The sequence below is a fragment of the Delphinapterus leucas genome, chromosome 19 (genome assembly GCF_059928025.1).
Source record: "Delphinapterus leucas isolate spDelLeu-1000000601 "Yukka" chromosome 19, BTC_Dleu_Yukka2, whole genome shotgun sequence".
Lineage (NCBI taxonomy): Eukaryota > Metazoa > Chordata > Mammalia > Artiodactyla > Monodontidae > Delphinapterus > Delphinapterus leucas.
Genome location: NC_143147.1, coordinates 50,710,927 through 50,730,701, shown reverse-complemented (window position 1 = coordinate 50,730,701; position 19,775 = coordinate 50,710,927). Strand labels below are relative to the sequence as shown.

Here is a 19,775-nt window from a genome sequence, read left to right as displayed (position 1 = left end):
GGACCAGTCCTTTGCCCAAAGGCCAGAGCTGGGAGCTCAAGCTGGGGTTGCAGTGTTTCCGACAGAGCCAGCCTTCTCTTCTGCATCACGCTGCCTCCACACAGACTTAGTTCAGGCTGTCCTGTTAGGCTTGGGGGAGGGTGGTTATCATCTGAGGCTGTCACCTCTGTCGACCCCGAGGTGCTTTCTGTGCTTTGGGACCAGGGAGTATCAGACGCTGGCGACCGTGGGGAGCAGCTCCGTCTCTCGGGGGATCTTGGGCAAGAGCTCGGTGCTTGTGGGGGCAGTTTGGGGTGTGAATCCAGTCATTTTCTCTCCCAAGCATCCCCCCCACCCCACCTCCTTGGATGGCTTGGGTCATCTCTGTCGCACAGGCCAGAGTCCAGCCAGGCAGGTGAGGGCAGATGGCCTGATTAGTGGCTGAAGCAACTCCTTCCTCAAGACACCAGAGGTTTGAACTCCATTACCTTTCTTTCTGGCAGGAGGGAGAAGCACCAGGCAGGTGGTAACAGCTGGCGGCCAGGAGCAGGGAGAGGTGGGAACATCGCCATATTAGAAACGATCTGTGTGAAAGGGGAATCTGACCTGTGTGGTTTAATTTAACCCTTGAGCTTTGCATGTTGTGTTTGAGTTCAGGGAACTTGTTTTTCCATTCAACTGGGACCCTTAGGAGATCAGGATCATGTCTCCAGGCCTCCCCTGCAGGCCTCTCTCTGTGGACACTTACCCCCCAGCCTCCCTCCATGGTGAGGGCCTCATGGAGGCAGGAGGCTGAGACCTAGGGACACAGGGTCTTGAGCAGAAGGGCCATGGAGATGGCCTGCTTTGCTCCCCTTCCTCCCAACACTTAGGTCTAAGCTTCCCGCCCCCAATCAAGAAAGACTGCATCCCGAGGACTTTGGTTTCGGACGTGTTTTATTTGGCACAAAGGAGAAGGGGGTCTGACACCAGTTTAGCCTTTTGAGTGTGCAGAGCTCTGCCCACCCCCCCCCACCCCCTCAATAATGAGCCCCTTTTCCACATTTATCTCAGCCCCGAACCAAGGATTTCATAGCCCTAAGATCCATCCAAGTAGGTTTCCTCATACCACCCCCCTTCATTTTTCTCTTGTTCTTTGGTCCCTAGAGAAGGCAGCCTTCTTTAGGGATAAAAGGAGACACAAAGCCCAGCCCTGAAGTGCAGCACCCTAGGGGCTCTTCAGCCACCACTGGACGGCAGCGAGGGGGCGTGGGACAGGTGAAGGGAACCGGACAGGTAAGGTAGGGCTGCCCCCCCGGAACCGTCCCCTTCCCTAGGAACCAGCTGGAGCCGAGGGAGGAAAGCTGGGGGTTCATGTTCCTGGGGAGCTGCCAGGACAGAGGAATGGGGGCTGTGGGCAGGGGCGGGGGGGGTGTGTGGGTTGAGGATGGTGAGGAAAAGTACAGGTAAAGGGGAAGTTTGGGGAGAGAAGGAAATTATGAGCTTGGCCTTCCTCAGTGTCTGGTGACACGGAGGGGAGGTCTGAGCAAGGGGCCAGCAATGACCCCAGCCAACCCCCAAACTCCACCAATCCCCAGATTGGCTTTGTAATTCCAAAACTTTTAAGGAAGGGGTTTGGGGCTGGGAGAGAAAAACCAAATAGAGATCTGTGCTGTGGATTTTACTCTCGGGCAATGGGAAAACCAGAGTTGTCCCCTCTGACCACTTTCTAGAAACTTCCAGACCTCATGCCAGCAGAGGGGAGGGTGACTGTTGGGAAGTCAGCCCCACTGCCCGCTGTCCCCCTCGACGACCTTTGCAGTTGGGCCCAGGCCTCTGCCCTTCAGAGCTCCTCATGGACCCGCTCTTGGTCTTCATCCGACTTCAGCTTGAGTTCCTCGGCGGTGATGTTGCCATCCTGGTTGCGATCCTGATTCTGGAACATGTCTCCTATGGTTTTCTCAGGGTCCTGGCCAGGCAGGAGGCGTCCTTTGCCCTCACTGACTTGAGCCTTGATGAAGGTGGAGAACTGCAGCGAGGAGAGCCAAGGGGAGGGGGAGAGAGCATCCTGCCTGAGCAGCTGTGCTCACCTTGGGACGGGTCCCCAGGCGGAGGCCTTCCAGCGAGGACTGAGGAGAGGAGCTGGTTGGGGCTGCGTCCTGAGGGGGGTGGGGGCGGAGGGCGTGCCCAGCGTCGGGCAGCCACGGGGCAGTGGGCTGCATGTGCCAGAGGCGAAGGCGGGATGAGGGGCTTAAGGCACACGGACCCGCAGAGGGGCAGCAACACGGGTGCAGACAGGATGGCGGACACACACTGTGTTCTCGTTAGATGCCACCGTGCAAGGTGGCTCCTGCCAGGTGACAGCGTGGGAAGGATTACTAGGAGCGAACTCCTCACCCACCTCCTCCGGGGGCACCTCGCCATCCTTGTTGAGGTCCATGTCTTCAAACAGGTTGGCAGGAGGGTCTTCGTGCCACACAAACAGGTAGCCTGTGGGCAGCCCATCCTCCCGGGACATCAGCTCCACCTCAAACAGGAGCACAGCACTTCCAGGAACCCCCCGGGCTGGAGGGAGGAGAGGAGTAGAGAGAGGGAAGGGTCTGGGCCCGGCTTCACTGCCTGCCCAGTGCGCTTCCAGCCTACAGGCCTCGGCTCCTGCCTTGGGAGCTGGAGAGTGGGGCATGGAATGGGAAGCATCGGGAAGGCCTCACTCCTGCCAGCAGCCATCCAGGCTCCAGGGGGCAGGGGCAGAGGGGAGGAGGAAAGCCATCAGGCCAGCCTCTGCTCACCTCCGCTCTCTCCATGTGCCAGGTGCGGGGGGACCACCAGCTGCCGCCTCTCTCCCACACACATGCCCTGCAGGCCCGTGTCCAGGCCTTCGATCACCTTGTGGGCGCCCAGAGTCGCCTCCTGAGGGGCCCCGTAGTCGTGGCTGGGGGGAGAGCAGATTCCCGGGTCAGTGCTCATCCTGGTCCCTGGCAGGTCCAGGGCAGGGGGCGGGGACCCAGCAGTGCAGAGATAGGATCAATCCCCTTATCTCGTAACTGCCCTGCCATGTGGCCGGGGGCTCATCTCTCCCTGCTCGTTTCCCTCCACTGAGTGGAACGAGCAGCTCCCCTACTGCTTACTTCACCCTCCCTCTGCTTGTGGACTTAAGAATTTCAGCTTAGATGGGAACTTAGGGAGGAAGGGTCAGGGGTGCCGCTAGGAGGACTCCCCACGCCTGGGCCCCCCCACCTGCCCAGCCCTGGCCCTGCCCCGGACCCACGAGGAGAAGAGTTTGGTGCCATCCAGCAGAGAGCAGTTGTAGTGGTAGCGAACAAAGTCCCCAAGCTTGGCCGTCTCATTGCAGGTCTCCGGGGGCCGGGACAGTGTCTTGATTTCCACTGGATCTGCAGGGTTGTGGAAGTCGATGATGTGGACGTCGAAGATCAGCACAGCAGAGCCAGGGATCTTGTCTCCTGGGGCCAGAATGGGGGCGTGGATCAGCTGGAGTCTAGGAGGGGCTGCTCTAGGTCTCCATGGAGGCCCCAGACCTTCCCCATCCTGGGGTTTTAAACAAGGATGGGATGGGATGTTTGTCCACATAGTCAACTCTTGTAATATACTCTGTGGTGGTGAGGAGGCAGGCGAGGGGAGGGGCACGCCAGCTGGAAGGCCTTTTCCATATGTATCTTGCAACCTCCCAATAACTCACCCTGCTGATCGATGTGATTAGTTCCATTTTACAGGTGAGCACACAAAGGCTTCCAGCAAAGCTGGGACTCAAATCCAGGTCTCTTTGCTTCCCAGGGCTATGCTGTTTCTGTTCTTCCATAACCACCCTCCCTCCCCAAGCTCAGGAGTCGGCTGCCTTTCTCCAGTGTGGAAGGGGAGAAGTGGGGGACTGCCCCCTGGAGAAAAGGATGGAGTCCTTGTGGCAGGAGTTGGGTGGGGGACCAGTTTTTTCGACGGGAGGGGCAGAGCAATGGCTGGAACCCACCCCCTTCGCCCCTGCCCATCAGGGGGAAGGTCAGGAGGAACTGAGGTGTTGGCTTGGGGAACAGGGAGCATGCCTACCAGTCCCGTTCTCCCCATAGGCAAGGTGCGGGGGGATGGTGATTCTCCGGCGCTCCCCCATGCACGAGCCCTGCAGCCCCTGGTCCATCCCTGGGATGACATAGCCCTGCCCCACATAGGTATTGTAGGTGCGGTTTCGGGAGTAGCTGCAATACAAGGCGGGGAGGCGGGCAAGAGAGTCACAGCGGCCCCGCCCTTCCCGCAGCACAGAGCCGCCCCCGGCCCCCACCGTCGTCCTCAGGACCCCCCGGACCTGGAGTCAAAGAGGGTGCCATCCATCAGGGAGCCATTGTAGTGGTAACGCATGAAGTCCCCAGCCACGGCTCTCCGGACGCAGCCAGGTGGCAGCTCCAGTGTCTCCAGCTGGACCGCGTCCTTTGGGTTGTGGACGTCAATCAGTAGGACTTGGAAGACCAGGGAGGCCTGCGGGGGGATCACAGTCCCTGGGGAAGGGATAGGCTTGAACCATACACGTGGAGAGCAAAGCAGGGCTCTTCTCCACTCAGGAAGGCCTACGTGAGCACCGTGCAAAAAGGTGCTAACCCTGCTTTCCAGAGCCTTTGACGCCCATCAGCAGCCCCGGTTCTTCCCCTGTGAGGCCTGAGCTGAGCTTTCCCCCGGGCCAGCACCAGCCCATATGAGCCTTTGTGTGAATCCGAATAAAGCACCTTTTTTTTTTTTGGCTGTGCTTCGAGGCTTGCGGAATCTCAGTTCCCCAACCAGGGATTGAACCCGGACCCCAGCAGTGATAGTGCCGAGTCCTAACCACCCAAGCACCCCTTCTTAGTGAGGTGATCACCAAGGGCTGAACAACTATATGTGGCAGCCCACTTCTAGAGAATCCCCAAGTCCCTGCTCGCCCTCACCATAGCCTTTCTCGCCATAGGCCAGGAATGGAGGGATGACGATCTTCCTTCTCTCTCCAGGACACATGCCCAGCAGCCCCTGGTCCATGCCCTTGATCAGCCAGCCAGAGCCCACGTAGGTGTCGTAAGTGCCACCTCTACTGTAGCTGCAGAGAATGAGGGAGGGGTGAGGCTGCTGTTGGTGGGAGAGGCAGGAAGGCCCCCGACTCTCCGCTGCATGCCACAGTCCCTGGCGCCCCAGGGCTCCTTCCAGCCCTTACCTGGTGTCGAAGGCAGTGCCATCCAGCAGCGTGCCGTTGTAGTGGTAGCGGACAAAGTCGCTGTCCTGGACCATGCGGGGGCAGTGGGGCGGGCGCAGCAAGGTGCTCACCTGCACAGTGTCCGCCTTGTTCCACACATCCAGCAGGACCACATCGAAGTAGAGGGTGGCATCCGGGGGAATAAGCCCCGCTGTGTTTGGTGCAGCCCCCCGGAGTGGGGGGTGGAGTGGAGGTCTGAGCATCCTGCTTGGCCTCCCGCTCCACCATTCTTAGTTCCCCTTCTCCCAGGTCAAGCTAGGATCCTACCCAGGGCCCTGTTATTGCCCTTCCTCCCGCCCCAGGGGCAGGAGACGGAAAAGTTTAGTCCCAGACCTGCCGCGCTATTCATTCTGCTGCGCATGCAGTGTGACCTTGGAAAGCCGCTCTCCCTCTCTGAGCTTCAGTTTTCTGGCCCTGGGCCCTTGCTTCTGCCTCCTGGTCTCCTCCACCCCCATGCCTGGGCCCCAGCTCTCCTCACCCACGCCGATGCTGCCATAGCCAAGGTGCGGAGGCACAATGAGGCGTCGCCGCTCATTGACGCACATGCCCATGAGGCCTCGGTCCATGCCGGTGATGAGGCGCCCCACGCCCACCACGATGGCCACCAAGGTGTGGCGGTCATAGCTGGGGAGGGAGGGGACAGATGGGATACAGTGGCCTCTGCCCATGGTCCCATACATGCACAGGTGCACACAAGTGCACACACACACACACCCACACCATCCCCCTCCCTACACAAAGGTGTAGATCCACAGGCTTCTCAACTCTTCAAGCCTCCCTCCTAGGTGGGCCGTGACTCCCACCTTAATAGGATGGGCTGTTACAAAAGGAAGTCCTCCAGGAGGCCAGGGGCTTTTATCTACCCTGGGGTGGGGGGGATGGTGCCAGCAGTCCTTTCTGCTGCTGCTATCTGCTGACAGAAAAGGAGTGGGAAGTGCAGACCCAGGGCGGGGTGGGGGGAGGGGTGTGGGGAGACCAGCTATCCAGCACTTAAATGATAAGGCCGAAGAAATTCTTGGCATTTTGCATTCATTATCTTTTTAAAAATATTTACTTATTTGGCTGCGCCGCATCTTTAGTTGTGGCACTTGGGATCTTCGTTGCGGCATGCGGGATCTTTTAGTTGCGGCATGTGGGCTCTTAGTTGTGGCATGCGGAATCTAGTTCCCTGACCAGGGATCGAACCCGGGCCCCCTGCATTGGGAGCGCGGAGCCTTAACCGTTGGACCATCAGGGAAGTCCCTGCATTCATTATCTTATTTAATTCTCTCCCCTGTGAGGTGGGCATTATTATTATTATTTGCCGCACCATGCAGCTTGTGAGATCTTAGTTCCCCCACCAGGGATCAAAGCCGGGCCAAGCCGGGCCACAGCAGTGAAAGTGCCGAGTCCTAACCACTGGACCACCAGGGAATTCCCGAAACGGGCATTATTGATTTCATTTTTCTTACGAGAAAAATTGAGACTTGAGAGACCAAATGATTTGGCCAAGGTCACACAGCTAATGTTTGGTCTGTTGAACTCCAAAGCCCATGTTTGGGCCACTGCACCATCAATTCACAGAAAAAAGGAAGGGAAAGCAGAGCTGGCTGGGGATAGGGATTGGTTTTCAATTTTGAAAAAGGCTACTCTGAAATCGCCATGGCTTTTACTTGATTTAGTTAGTTTTAAGTTTAAGCAGTTAAGGAAAGATGGGAGATTATTATTTTGATGGAAGGTGTCATGGGTTGTGAAAGTTTTCCAAGCTCAGCACTGCTTGGATCCAACCTGGATCCAAGAGTCCCCATCAGAATCCCCGATAGGGAGGTCATTCTCCAACTCCCAACCCCTCCTCCACTCCTTGGTGGCCACAGGCTCACAGCTGTACTCCTGTCTACTGCCTATGCCGCATTTTGCCCACTGAGCTGGTTGTACGGCCTGCTTCCTCCACAGTGCCGTTGTGAGAGCCCAAGCATGGCAAGAAGCTTCTACCAGTTAAACACTACCAAAGTTCTCCCCAGAGTCAAGGCTAATTAATGTGTACTGAGCCCGCTTGCAGACCGTAAGGTACTGTGTGACGTTCACTTTCATTCATCATCTTGAGTCCTAACATCAGCCTTAGGAAGTAGGGATGCAGTTGTCCATAGGAAGTAGGGACGCAGTTGTCCATAGGAAGTAGGGATGCAGTTGTCCAGACTGTTTTTTAATCTCCTTTTTTTCAGATGAGGAAAGTAAAGCTTAAAGAGGCAAAACTCCTTGTCCATGATCACAGCCTGGGTTTGAGTCCAGGGTCTTGGTCTCAGGAGTTCGTGTTCTTACCCAATAAACTTCCTGCCTCCAAAGCCACTAATTTCTATAGGCCGAGTTGTGTGTGCGACCTGGACCCAAGGTTTAACTGAGGCTGGCCTGGCGTACAGCCCTGCCCCCACCGAGAGAAATGGACTTGCCAGAGCAGACGGAAAGCCTGGACACAGACCAGAAACCCATCTCTCAAACCCCAAGGCTGGCAAGATGGGCGGCAGCACTGACTTGGTCGAGCTAAGATGGAGGGAGATGAGGGTGCGGGATCACGGGGAGAGGGAGGCATGAAAACCCTCGGAGGAGCCCAGGGTGGCATGTGTGACTGTGTGACATGAAGGCAGACAGGGTCCTTACACCAAGCTATGCCCTGCACTCCCTGATCCATCCTGCTGTCTTAGAGTGCCCACCTGCTTTACCCCACTGGCTGCTAAACCCCCCTCCCCCTCCCCCCCAAACTCTACTTACTTCTTCTTCTCTAAACACAAAGGCACTGAAACCTGTGGCTGGAACCAGAAAGGGAGTCAGGGTGGATGGAAAGGTAGAGGGTGCTGGGCTGAGACCACTGGAGGATTCACATGCAGCAGGGACCATGCCCTTCCCCCCAACTCTGTGGACCAGAAAACCCCCTCTATGTCTTTAAATAGAGCACTGGTAAGTAAATAGAGCAGTTCACCTTGATTCTCAAGCACTCTGAGAGACAGAGGGAGTTTGTGTGAAAGAAACAGGGGTCTTCTGAGAGGCGAAGGTTTGAAATTGAGGGCAGGGATGTCTGGGGAGATGGACGTCTAGGAGTCCCCCCACCCAGGGTGCTGTGTTTGAGGTTAGGGGATCACGGTGTGAGTAGGGAGCATGCAGACACAGCTTAAAAGCAGCAACGAGGGAACCCCAGGACTGAGAGAGCTTGGTCCCGGGCTCCGGGAAAGGAAATGGTGAGTCTGGGGGCACCCAAGCCATTACCTCGAGTCAAACTTCTTGCCGTCCTCGAAAGTACCGTTGTAGTGGTAGCGCACAAAATCCCCCATCTGCACTTCCCGGGGACAGGCCCTGGGGATGTGGTACCTCTCGATAACCACATCTTCCAGGGGGCTCCCGGCCGGGCTGGCGCGGCCCAGCCCCCTCCCCACGGCCTGCAGCAGTAGCAGCAGCAGCGACCGGAGGACGATGTGGCTGGGGCGCCCCGCGCGGAACATGGTGCCTGGAGCTGGGACGGCCGGCAGTGAGGGCGTGCGAGAGAGCCGCCGCCGCCGCCAGACTCCTTGGCCCCCCTCCTCCCAGAGCTGGCTCCCCCTCTTCCTGTCCTCCATCTTCACCCCCGCCCTGGCTGGTCCACGTGGAATGGGGGCTGGGGAGGCTGAGCTGGCGGGGTGGGAGTGGGGGGAAGGGGTGTGGAATTGGAGGAGGAGGGCCAGGCTGATAGCTTTAGAGTACGAGGAAAGCACCACAAAGCCCTCCAGATTTTCCCCCACCCGTACCCTGGGGCTGAGAGACCTGGGAGGGGTAGGGAAGTTCCGGAAAGTTGGGAAAGTCGGAGCCGACTTAAAAAAAAAGTTCAGTCTTTTTTCTGGAGCCCCCCGGGTCCTAAAGCCGGACTGAAGCATCCCTTGTTTCTTTGGCTGGCAACCCCAAATCTAGGTCTCTCCAGGTGGCTGGTGAGGCTCCAGAATCGGAGGGGTATCTCAGTGCTCCCTCCCACCCCTTCTGCCCCAGGGACGGCCTCTCCAGGGACGGGCTGCTTTGTCCTGCAAAAGCTGGACTGCCAGAGGACTTTCTGACGTGGGGATGGAGATCGAGTGGGAGGTGGTGAGAGTGGAGGATGTGCGGGGTAAAACCGGGGGTGTGCCTCCCCGTCGCGGGCTGGGGGGACACTTGCAGGAACCTTTTCGGGGCTGGGAGTGGGGAGTGAGCAGAAGGACCGCTCTGATGGAAGAGCAGGTTCCAGGGCTTGGGTAAAGTAGAGTGAGGTGGCATTTCCCTCAATTTCTCTATATTAAGGTCTCGGGGGCGGGGGGGACTGTCTTTGTGTGGGAGGGGCTTTCTGGGCTCCGCATCCCTGCGGGAACTGTTCCTCCACCCTCTCACCATCTGCCAAGGGGAGGACCCCCAAGGGCAGGAGATCGGAGACTCAGGATAGTGTTGGCTTTCTTAAAAGAGTGGAGACACAGCCCTCGGCCCCTCGGGGGATCTGACTCAAGCCACGACCCCGCCTCGCTGCCCCCGGTACCAGGCGCTAAGACCCAGCGGGCGCGCCGGCCAGTCCCGGGCCCCTGAGCCCGCCAGCCGGCCCGGCAGCTGGGCCGGGACGCCAGCTCGCGGAGGGAAGAGACAGCGGCGCGGAGGGGGCTATGGGTCGGGCGGCGTGGGGGCTGCTGTGGCTGCTGCTGGGCAGCGCTGGGGCACAGTACGAGAAGTACAGCTTCCGGGGCTTCCCGCCCGAGGACCTGATGCCCCTGGCCGCGGCCTACGGGCACGCGCTGGAGCAGTACGAGGGCGAGAGCTGGCGCGAGAGCGCGCGCTACCTCGAGGCCGCGCTGCGGCTGCACCGGCTGCTGCGGGACAGCGAGGCCTTCTGCCACGCCAACTGCAGCGGCCCCGCGCCGCCCGCCGCCGCGCCCCCCGGGCCCGCGCCCCCCGGCCCCGACGGCGGCCGCGGCGACGAGTGGGCCCGCGAGCTGCGGCTCTTCGGCCACGTCCTGGAGCGTGCCGCCTGCTTGCGGCGCTGCAAGCGTTCGCTGCCCGCCTTCCAGGTGCCCTACCCGCCGCGCCAGCTGCTGCGCGACTTCCAGAGCCGCCTGCCCTACCAGTACCTGCACTACGCGCAGTTCAAGGTGCGCGCAGCCGGCGGCGCCTCCTAGTCGGGTCTGGGGGAGCGCGGCTCCTCGCGTGTGCTCGGGGCTGCGGGCTCTGGCCCTGCTGACCGGCCCTGTCCCCACGCCGCAGGCGAACCGGCTGGAGAAAGCGGTGGCCGCGGCCTACACCTTCCTTCAGAGGAACCCGAAGCACGAGCTCACCGCCAAGTATCTCAACTACTATCGCGGGCTGCTGGACGCCGCCGACGAGCCCCTCACGGACTTGGAGGCCCAGCCCTATGAGGTGGGGTGCCAGGGTAGGGCCAGCCCTGACGCAATTCTCTGAGTCCCCCATAGGGCCCGTGGGGGAGGGGAGGTGTGGGGGTCCCCTTGACCCCTGTGCCGCGCGTCCCCTCCCCCTAGGCCGTGTTCCTCCGGGCTGTGAAGCTCTACAACAGCGGAGATTTCCGTAGCAGCACCGAGGACATGGAGCGGGCCCTGGCCGAGTACATGGCCGTCTTTGCCCGGTGTCTGGCTGGCTGCGAGGGGGCCCACGAGCAGGTGGACTTCAAGGACTTCTATCCAGCCATAGCAGGTATCTACCCCGGTGGGCATCCCTTTCATCCGCAGGGCCCTGCTTCCCAGAACTTCTAAGGCACCTTAACACAAATATTCATTCCATACACATTTATGGAGCGCCTGCTAAGTGCTTGGGAGGCGGACAGGCATGAGGTGTTATCCCTACCCTCAGACCCTTCAGTCGGCGTTGGCTGAGAGGAACCAACAGAACACCTGCCGCTGGGTGCAGGGGGCTGCGGTAGGGAGTGTCCAAGGTGCTGGGCATCAGTGCAGAGAGGAGGTGACATCCCAAAAGGGTCTGGGGAGGTTGGGTTCATGGGCCTTCCAGGCAGAGGGCAACGCAGGTGCAAAGTTGCTGAGGTGGGAAACGACCCAGCATGTGTGTGCAGATAGCAGTTTGTGGCCAGAAATCACATCTAGTCTGGGGATCCCTAAGGTCGGAGTCCCTCAGCAGGGGCAGAAGGGACTGTCCTGAGCTTCTCTCTTTGGGCTTCAGTCCCACCTCCAGGCCTCACCTGCCAACCTCCCAGTGTGCCCTGGCTTCCTCTGGCTTTGGGGTGGTGGGTGAGCTGTGGGGGTGATAAGTCAGCCCGGGCCACTGTAGGCTTCCGCAGCATCCCTTGTCCCTCAACTGTCTCGTGGGATCAGCAGGCAGAGCTGGGACTGGAAGCCATCGGCCGTCATCCCCGTCAGCGGGATGGAGCTCTTCAGTACACCAGCTCCTCACCGCTGCCACCCCCACCCCCAGATCTCTTTGCAGAATCCCTGCAGTGCAAGGTGGACTGTGAGGCCAACTTGACCCCCAACGTGGGCGGCTACTTCGTGGAGAAGTTCGTGGCCACCATGTATCACTACCTGCAGTTTGCCTACTACAAGTGTGAGCCTCCTGGGGGGCTTGTGGTGGGGGAGAGCACTGCACTGGGAATGAAGCCGAGCCAGAACTGAGGACCCTTGGTGATGGGAGGGAAGGCTGCGGGTGGTGAGGCAGGTGAGAAGCTTGTGGCGGGGAACAGAGAGCAGCCTCGGGGGAGAATGCCAGGGCCTCTTGGGTAAATGACTAGATAGTCAACAACTGCACAGCACTTGACAGTTTACAAAGCCTTGCCACATCTGTTTATCTCACTTGAGCCTCTCACAAGCAACCGGTAGCTGGCGTTACTGGACCCATTTTTCAGATGAGGAAGCCGAGGCTCACAGAGGGTAAGGGGCCATTAGTTAACGTGGCTAATAAAAAGTAGCACTAGCACTTAAGGCTGTCCTCACTTACGGGGGATTCTGGCATCAGCCGGGGCTAAGATGGTCAATCTCCAGGGTTTCTGCAATGCAGAGATGCCAAGATTCAGACAGGCTGGAGTTGGAGAGGAGGAGCTGAAGACCAAGGGCCAGGAGACCCTTTGTGTTCTAGTTGGCAAACAGGTTGAGGGCTGGGCCACCGGCTTCTGGTTCCCCAGTGCCATCATTCTCCAGCTGTGTGAGCTCAAGCAGTTTACCTGACCTCTCTGTGCCTCAGATTTCTTATCTGTAAAATGGGGATGACAGTAACAGTGAGGCTTAAATGAGTTACATGGGGCATAAGGTAAGTGCCCAATACATTCTAGCTTGTATTATTATTGGGTGGGGTGAGGCGCCCAACAGGTATTCTGGGAGGCAGCTGGGGAACCAGGGGCACTGGACTAAATTGGGAGATAGGGGTGGGTTAGTTGAGGGTTATCCCTGAAGGTGGGGAAGTGCCAGGGCCACTACTCACTCCTGTCTTGCCTGCAGTGAACGACGTGCGCCAGGCCGCCCGCAGTGCCGCCAGCTACATGCTCTTTGACCCCGAAGACAATGTCATGCAGCAAAACCTGGTGTATTATCGCTTCCACAGGGCCCGCTGGGGCCTGGAGGAGGAGGACTTCCAGCCCAGGGAGGTGGGCATTGCCGAGGCATTCTCAGGATATGCGATTTGATTAAAACAAACAAACCTGGCTTCCTCCAAAGGCAGGGTGAGAAATAAAGAGAAAGAATTTGGGTTGTAGTTGGAGTCCTAGGTTCAAACCTAGCAGCTGTGTGGTCCTGGGAACACTACTGGCCTTTTCTGAATCTGTTGCCTCACCTGCAAAATGGGGGTGGAACAGCCTACGTCTCCAGCACAGTGCCTGGCATGTGGGAGGTAAAAAATATCTGTCCCTGCCTGCTCCCTAACCCACTCTCACCATGCTCACTGCTGGCCTTTGCCCTCCTTCCTCAGGGACCCCATAACCTGGACCAACTGAGGAACCCCTTGGAATTCTAGGGCAAGACTGGCAAATATGGGACACGTGGTACCACTCCCGACTTCCTTGTCAGTAGCAGACATTGCGAATCGATTTAGGCACTCATTCTCGCTGAGCCCTCAGAATCCTTCTTAACCCGGCGCTTCAAGCAGCTGTGATTTTTCGACCAGCATGGGAACTGATACCTGTTCCCTGCTCCTCGAGCCGTGAAAGGGCCAGAGGGCCCAGATCCTAGGAGCTCTGGCTCCTCCACCATCTGGCAGCAGGGCCTGGCTCACCTCACTTTCCTTCCCTCCTCCCAGGAGGCCATGCTCTACCACAACCAGACAGCTGAGCTTCGGGAGCTGCTGGAGTTTGCGCACATGTACCTGCAGTCAGATGACGAGGTAAGTGGCCCCTTGCCCTCCTGGCTTGGGTGGTGATGGACACCCCTTGATCCTCTTCCTGGGGCCGCTGTGCCAAATCTCAGCCTCTGCTCGTGGCAGGCAGCCATTGGGAAGCAGAGGGATTTCACCTGTCCCTTGTTTACACCTGCCCTCTCCCCACTCCGTGTCCTCACACCCCCCTTCTCTACATGTCTGAATCTCGCTTCTCCTGGGCCCAGCTCTGGTGGCGCCTCCTCCAGAAGCCCTTGCTGTACGTCCTGGCTCTGTCTTCTGGGCTTGCAGTGCCTACTCTGACCGTCTGCACCTCCCTGGACCGGAGTTACTTACAGCCCTGTCTGTCTCACCCCACCCCTTTCTCCAGCCAGTCTCCTAGAGGACTGGGCTCCAGGACAGGGACCAGGTTATTCCCAGCTCTCCCATAGCACCTGGCACAGAGCTGGCCCTCAGAAACTGGGCTTGAATGAACCAGTGAGTGAATGAATGAACACAGGACGCCAGGAAGGAAGGACCACAGTGTGTTATTACATTGATTCTAAATGAGGGTTTGAGAGCCTGAATTCTCTGAGGTGTTGCCGCCCAGTGCTTATTTATCCATCCCCTCCATTGTTCATGCACCCATGCCCCCCCTCATCAAACAGGGGGCCAGGTCTGCACAGTGAGCCCCCAGGCTTTGGTGCTTACCAGACTTGGCTCCACCATTTCCCAGTTGGATAGCCTCCAGGCAAGTGTTAGGTAACCCTCTAACTTCCATTTCTTCATCCATGGGATGGAGAGAATAATGGCCATCTTACACTGCTGTGGTGGGAATTCAATGAGATCTAGTATGTAAATCACTTAGTGTAGAGCTGGCGCATGTAGGTGCTCAGGGGGTGGTAGCCATTTTGATTACTGTTATTTGTTGCTTGCTGTTTGCCAGACACCGTGCTTGGGGCTGTGGTAAATTGATGAAAGGCACAGTCCCTCGCCCAATCAGATCACCGTTAGTTCAGTGCAATGGGAGAAGTCAGCATGGGGCACTGGACGAGGCCTCCAGACCCAGCTAGGGTCATCAGCAAGGGCCGCATCCTGGAGCTGATGGCTGATGTTGGAGGGATAAACAAAAGCTATCCAAGCACAGGGGAGTAAAGGTGTTCCTGGCCAGGAAGCAGCATGAGCAGACAGTATTCATGGACTAGCAGTGTTGCCTGTGTATTTACGCTTAAAAGGTGGGCTGTGGAGAGGAAGAACGTTACACCAACCCTGAAGCTCTGCTGGTGGAGCCCCATGCATCAGTTCATTGAGGGGCAGTTTGGGAACAGGACTTAGGGAGAAACCCTCCAGTTATTCCTGTGTGAGGTCTTGAGTGTGACTGGGAAGGAGGGGTTTGGGACCAAGATGGGATGGGAGGGCCCCTTGGCCAGGAAGGGAGCCGATCTGGGTTTGTGCCTGCTATGACCTGGTTTATCCTCCCATCCTGGGGCTGCTCTAGATGGAGCTGAAGGAGACAGAACCGCCCGTGGAGCCTGAGGAGCCCCCGTCTGATGCCGAGTTTGAAGGGGAGGGCGACTACGAGGAAAGCATCTATGCCGACTGGTGGCAGGAGCCAGATGCCAAGGGCGACGAGGCTGAGGCCGGTCAGCGACTTGAGTCCTGGTGGAGGGGCGGGGATGCAGCCTGGGCTGGACGTTAGGGACAGGAGGATCTAAGCACTGGGCTGCAGAGGCTGTGGAGTAGCTGTGCTGGGTGCTGGCACCCCTCTTCTGGGGGCTTCCGGCCTGTTAGCAACCCCTGTCCCACCTGGTAGAGGGGTGGGGGTGACATCCTTCCTGGAGCAGGGACCAGCTGAGACCTGTTCCTGGGGACCCTCACTCCTGCCTGCGCCACCTCCCCGAGGACAGCACCCAGAAACCTGTTGGGGATGGGCAGCTAACCCCAATGCTCTCTCCTTTCATTTTTCAGAGCCGGAGCCTGAACTAGCATAAGAAGAGGGCCCCCGGCACCCCTCAAGAGCTTTGGGAATCCCGGGCCCAGTGGCACCACCCCCACCAGCCTGGGCAGCAACAACAACTATTTATTAAACATGTAAATGGACATAGCTGACCAGGCCCCGTCCTGTCCCAACTGTGAGCACTGCTCCCCAGACCCCTCTTGCCTCCTCTCTGGGTCTCTGGACCACTGGATGATGGTGCCGCAGCCGCTGCCGGCCTGTCCTCCTCCCAGTGTCCTCCCCACCCAGTGGGACAGTCTCCTGGAGGAGAAGATGCTAGCTCTTCCTAGTCGGGGTCTCAAGCTGAATTGCAGACACAGCAGAGGGGCAGCTGGCATCGCGAAGAGCACTGGACCAGGAGTCCAGCGGTTCCTGGCACATTGGCCGTTAGTGCTCAATAAACATTTCTTGTTGAATGAATCACAGCATTGGGGTCCAGACTCCCCTGGGCAGGTCCTTCCCTCCCTCCCTCTGCACCCATCTCCCCTCATCAGTAAATGTGGAGACAGGTGAGGGGCCACAGTTTGGCCTCTGTGGATGGACCCTGGGTGTTTGCAACCACGAGGAGCATCAGCCTGCCATTGCAATCTGCCACTAGGGGGCGTGAGGATGCAGTTCTGCCTGAGTCCTGGCAAGATGGTGGTTTCAGATTTCTAAGGTGGTATGTCCTGTATTTTCCTAGTTCAGCATCGCTTCCCTCAGGGAATGTGGGGGGGGGGCAAGGACACTTACTTCCGGTTTTTGCTTTCCAAGCGTTTACTGAGAGCAAGCATGCCCTGCGCTGCCCTCTCTGTCCATTCTCCCATTCATTCCACGGCAGGGAACAGACCCTCTTAGTGGCCAGAGGAACCCTAGGGATACGGCTTGATAACATGAGACTTTGTGGTGGCAGTGGGACTGCCAGACCATCTTGCCCAATCTTGCATTGGCTCTGGGGGGGCAGAGAGTTTGGAGGTGGCTACCACCCACCCTGTGATTTCCCCCCCACTTCATGTTCCCGAGCAGGGAAGTAGGGGCAAAAGGGGTCTGTCTGGGGAGGGACACCGGGCTAGGGCCAGCCAGGTGACAGTTCTGGCCCACTGCCCACATTTCTGTTCTCCCAGCGGTAGGGTGGTGGAGGACCTTTCTCCTCTTACTGGAAGGTGGAGCGAAAGCTGGTAAGCCCAGTTCTCACCGTCCACACCCCTGCCCAGATGTGCCAGCTGACGTGGCCTGGGCCCTGCCCATCACTGTGTCCAGGAGGACTCCCTGCCCCACCTCATGCCCTTCTCCTGGGCCTTTGGTGAAGATGAAGAAAGGAAGGACAGAGGCGGAGTGTGGAGCACGGGCGGGGTCAAAGCTGGGGACGCCGGTGACCTCACTGCTCCCTTCCTCCCGTAGGTGGGTCTGCAGTGGCAGCGTCTCCAAAGAGCTCCCAGGTACCAGGGCGGCCCTGCCCCACCCCACCCCTCTCAAGCTGCTGTGTTGTCAGCTTTCACCGAGGCCCCGCCCCCTGTTTCTGGGAGGGGCTGCCCTCCGGGGCTGGCCCTCCTAAGGGTGAGGCGTGGGGACGCGCTCCAGCATGCCTGCGTGAGTAGGAGCTCTGGAATCTGGACCGCTGGGTTTGAGTCTGAAAGCGCCTGTGTGCGGGAGCGAGAAGGCCTGTGTGCTTGTGTGTTGGTGTGGATGTGAGCGAGTGTCTGCGTGCACGTGTCTGAGAATGTCCGTGGCAGCGTCGTGGGCGAAAGTGCGGGTTTGCGCATGCGTCCCTGAGGGTGCGCGCATTCGTGACCCTAACCCTAGAATATGTGATTGTACTCAACGCTTATGTATTGGGCACCTACGAGCCGGGTACGTCGCAGGTGTTGGGCATACAATAGTGGGCAAAGCAAGCCAAGCACCCCCTGCCTTCCTGGAGCTTGCATTCCAGCGGGGAGACAGGCAATAAACAAATGTTATAATGAATGAGTTATCTGGCTATGTTAACATAAGTGCGTTGGAAAAATAGAGCAGGGTGAGAGGATCGGGAGAACAGGGCAGGAATGGGGGTACGGTTTAAGAAGTGTGTTAGGGCTTCCCTGGTGGCACAGTGGTTGAGAGTCCGCCTGCCGATGCAGGGGACACGGGGTCGTGCCCCAGTCCGGGAAGATCCCACATGCCGCAGAGCGGCTGGGCCCCCGGAGCCTGTGCTCCGCAACAGGAGAGGCCACAATAGTGAGAGGCCCGCGTACCAAAAAAATAATAAAAAATTTAAAAAAGTGTGTTAAAAAAAAAAGAAGTGTGTTGATGTGTGTGTCCAAGTGTGCATCTGAGGGTGGCATCTGAGGGTGAGGGTGTGTGTGTGTATGTGTGCGCGTGCGCGCGTGTGTCCTGGGAACAGAAGGCCGCCCCTCTCTAGGTACTCACCCCGGCGTTAGCCCAGGCCCTCCCCTTCCAGTGGGCCTTACTCAGCTTCTCCATCCCTGGCAGACACCAGCCACTCCCACCTGTCTCTGATGTCAGTGTCTCCCCATTGCCCGGCCAGCTCCCCAAACCGGTGAGATCGAGTTCTAGCGAGTCCCAGCGAGTCCCAGCGTGGGCCCTCTGGGGCCCTCCAGCCCATTCTCCCAAGCCCACCCAGCCCAGACGCCTTTACCTCCTCCACGTCTCTGTCTCACTCGGTCCTCTCCTTACCCCGCTCCCAGCTACCCACCCAGCACCTCAGCAGCCCTAGCATCTGTAGCAAAATGGCTAGAAGGTTAGAGACAGCCAAAAGGGCACTGGGGATGATGACCTCACACAATAGAGCCAGACTCAGATGTCACAGAGGTGTTCTGGATCCAGAAAGACCCCGTCCCAAGCAAAGCATCACTGCTACGATGTATTGAATACCTACTGTGTGCCGGGCACTTTTCAGGTGCTTTACAGCCTTCAAAACAGTCTTCCGGTTCCTGGACTTCCCTGGCGGTCCGGTGGTTAACACTCCTTGCTTCCACTGCAGGGGGCAAGGGTTCGATCCCTGGTCCGGGAACTAAGGTCCCGCATGCCACGCGGCCAAAACAAACAAAAAACAGTCTTGCAACATAGATATCAATTCCCTTCTGCCACAGGTGAGGCTGAGGAATGACAGCAACCTGTCCAAGGTCCCTCAAGGCGGGGGGTGCCTGAGCTGGGTTTGAAACATTTCTCCCTAAATCCATGATACTCAGAGAAGGGAGAGAGCAGAGAACATCGTGGTCTCCTCTCTCTGGTCCCCGGAGCTGGCTTTGTCCCTTTACGCTGTCAGCTGGGGCTGGGGAGAGGAAGGTGAGGACCAGATGTGGAGACAAAGCCCACACATTGCCACAGCTCACCAAGGGAGGCAGAGAGTTCCAGAAGGGAGAGGGGGAAGGAGGAAGGGTAGGGAGGAAGGGAGGAAAGCAGGAAGGGGAGGAAGGGCAGGCAGTCAAGCCTCACTCTCAGGCCTGATTCCATAGCCCAGTCCCACTTCCTGCTCTTGGCTCCCTGGGATTGGACCAGATGTTAGAGGGCCTGGGGACAGACTCGCTGGGGTCATTTAGACCAGCCTTTTCTTGAATCCTGAGAGGTGATGGCCAATAGAGGCAGGGGAGGGAGGGTCCCATGGGATTCCCCCAAATTCTTGTAAATTCCAGAGGAAGAAAGTCCCCGCTTAGGTTTGAGAACTAGTTCTTGAAGTCTCACCCTAGTGTCCTCCTCAGGGAGAGTACGGTCCCCCTGACTCGCGCTCCTGTGTCAGAAAGCTGTGTCCACTTGGCACTGGGGCCAACCTCATAAGCTTACTGGAGGAGTCCTGGCAGCCACAGGGCCCAAGCCCTGTGCAGCTTCCCCACTCAGGGGCCTTCATCCAGGCCTCCTCTTGCAGCTTCTCTCCAAGGATGGCTCCAGCAGATGGCCCCAAATTCATGGATGGGGAAACTGAGGCCCAGAGAGACTAGATTGGGCTCCCAGGGCTGCATGATAAAACTCCAAGATGACTTGGGGATTAGATGGGAGTATGCTGAGTACTGGGGCTGCCCACTGGAGCCAGCCCGAGCCCACACTGGGGACACATCACCCCATAATCACCACCTGCCTGGGTGCCAGCTGGCGCCGGGGTGCCCGCATAGCATCTCTTCTGACCCCCAAAAAGCCCTTGTGGTGGGAGCACCTTTCATGCCCATAACTCAGGTGGAGGAACTGAGGTAAAAGGGGGACATGGCTGCTTGTTTACCCCCCTCCCCCGCCCCATATACTTGATCTTCTGAATCTGTGGAAGAACTCACTAAGGTATGTCCCTTGGTAAAGAAGAGGCCAAAAAAAAAAAAAAAAAGAAGAGGCCAAGAGAACTTGACATTTTCTATTTGGGGTCATCTTTTCAGCTTT

The 19,775-nt window shown here is 58.2% G+C and overlaps 2 protein-coding genes across 4 annotated transcripts; one reads left to right on the top strand and one right to left on the bottom strand.

Moving 5' to 3' along the window:
- Positions 1-884: 884 nt before the first annotated feature.
- On the bottom strand, positions 885-9,273 carry FKBP10 (FKBP prolyl isomerase 10). Its single transcript, XM_022558135.2, has 10 exons — positions 8,420-9,273; positions 5,661-5,806; positions 5,144-5,333; positions 4,884-5,029; positions 4,271-4,460; positions 4,018-4,163; positions 3,227-3,419; positions 2,748-2,890; positions 2,360-2,523; positions 885-1,987 (listed from the first exon to the last, which is right to left on the bottom strand). The coding sequence occupies exons 1-10, from the start codon at positions 9,058-9,060 to the stop codon at positions 1,802-1,804; spliced, it is 2,145 nt and encodes a 714-aa protein (XP_022413843.2). The 5' UTR covers positions 9,061-9,273; the 3' UTR covers positions 885-1,801.
- Positions 9,274-9,780: 507 nt separating this feature from the next.
- On the top strand, positions 9,781-15,841 carry P3H4 (prolyl 3-hydroxylase family member 4 (inactive)). 3 transcript variants are annotated; one of them, XM_022557949.2, is made up of 8 exons: positions 9,790-10,287; positions 10,400-10,552; positions 10,672-10,843; positions 11,576-11,704; positions 12,592-12,737; positions 13,385-13,468; positions 14,937-15,081; positions 15,407-15,841. In XM_022557949.2, exons 1-8 carry the CDS (start codon positions 9,805-9,807, stop codon positions 15,427-15,429), a joined length of 1,335 nt encoding a protein of 444 aa, XP_022413657.1. In that variant the 5' UTR covers positions 9,790-9,804; the 3' UTR covers positions 15,430-15,841. The 3 variants fall into 3 exon arrangements, with proteins under 3 accessions (XP_089757390.1, XP_089757391.1, XP_022413657.1); XM_089901264.1 differs by lacking the exon at positions 15,407-15,841 and having other exon boundaries at positions 9,781-10,287; positions 14,937-15,152; XM_089901265.1 differs by lacking the exons at positions 14,937-15,081; positions 15,407-15,841 and having other exon boundaries at positions 9,783-10,287; positions 12,592-12,812; positions 13,385-13,440.
- Positions 15,842-19,775: the final 3,934 nt, after the last annotated feature.

What these genes read in the sequence shown, in the direction of transcription:
- FKBP10 (XM_022558135.2), bottom strand. Translation starts at nt 9,060, where the DNA reads ATGCTTCAGTCCGGCTTTAGGACCCGGGGGGCTCCAGAAAAAAGACTG. An exon ending in GGCAAGAAGTTTGACTCGAG is followed by an intron (nt 5,807 to 8,419) that starts GTAATGGCTTGG and finishes CTCCCTCCCCAG; the next exon opens with CTATGACCGCCACACCTTGG. An exon ending in CTATGGCAGCATCGGCGTGG is followed by an intron (nt 5,334 to 5,660) that starts GTGAGGAGAGCT and finishes CACCAAACACAG; the next exon opens with CGGGGCTTATTCCCCCGGAT.
- P3H4 (XM_089901264.1), top strand. Translation starts at nt 9,805, where the DNA reads ATGGGTCGGGCGGCGTGGGGGCTGCTGTGGCTGCTGCTGGGCAGCGCT. An exon ending in TGGAGGCCCAGCCCTATGAG is followed by an intron (nt 10,553 to 10,671) that starts GTGGGGTGCCAG and finishes CCCTCCCCCTAG; the next exon opens with GCCGTGTTCCTCCGGGCTGT. An exon ending in AGGACTTCCAGCCCAGGGAG is followed by an intron (nt 12,738 to 13,384) that starts GTGGGCATTGCC and finishes CCCTCCTCCCAG; the next exon opens with GAGGCCATGCTCTACCACAA.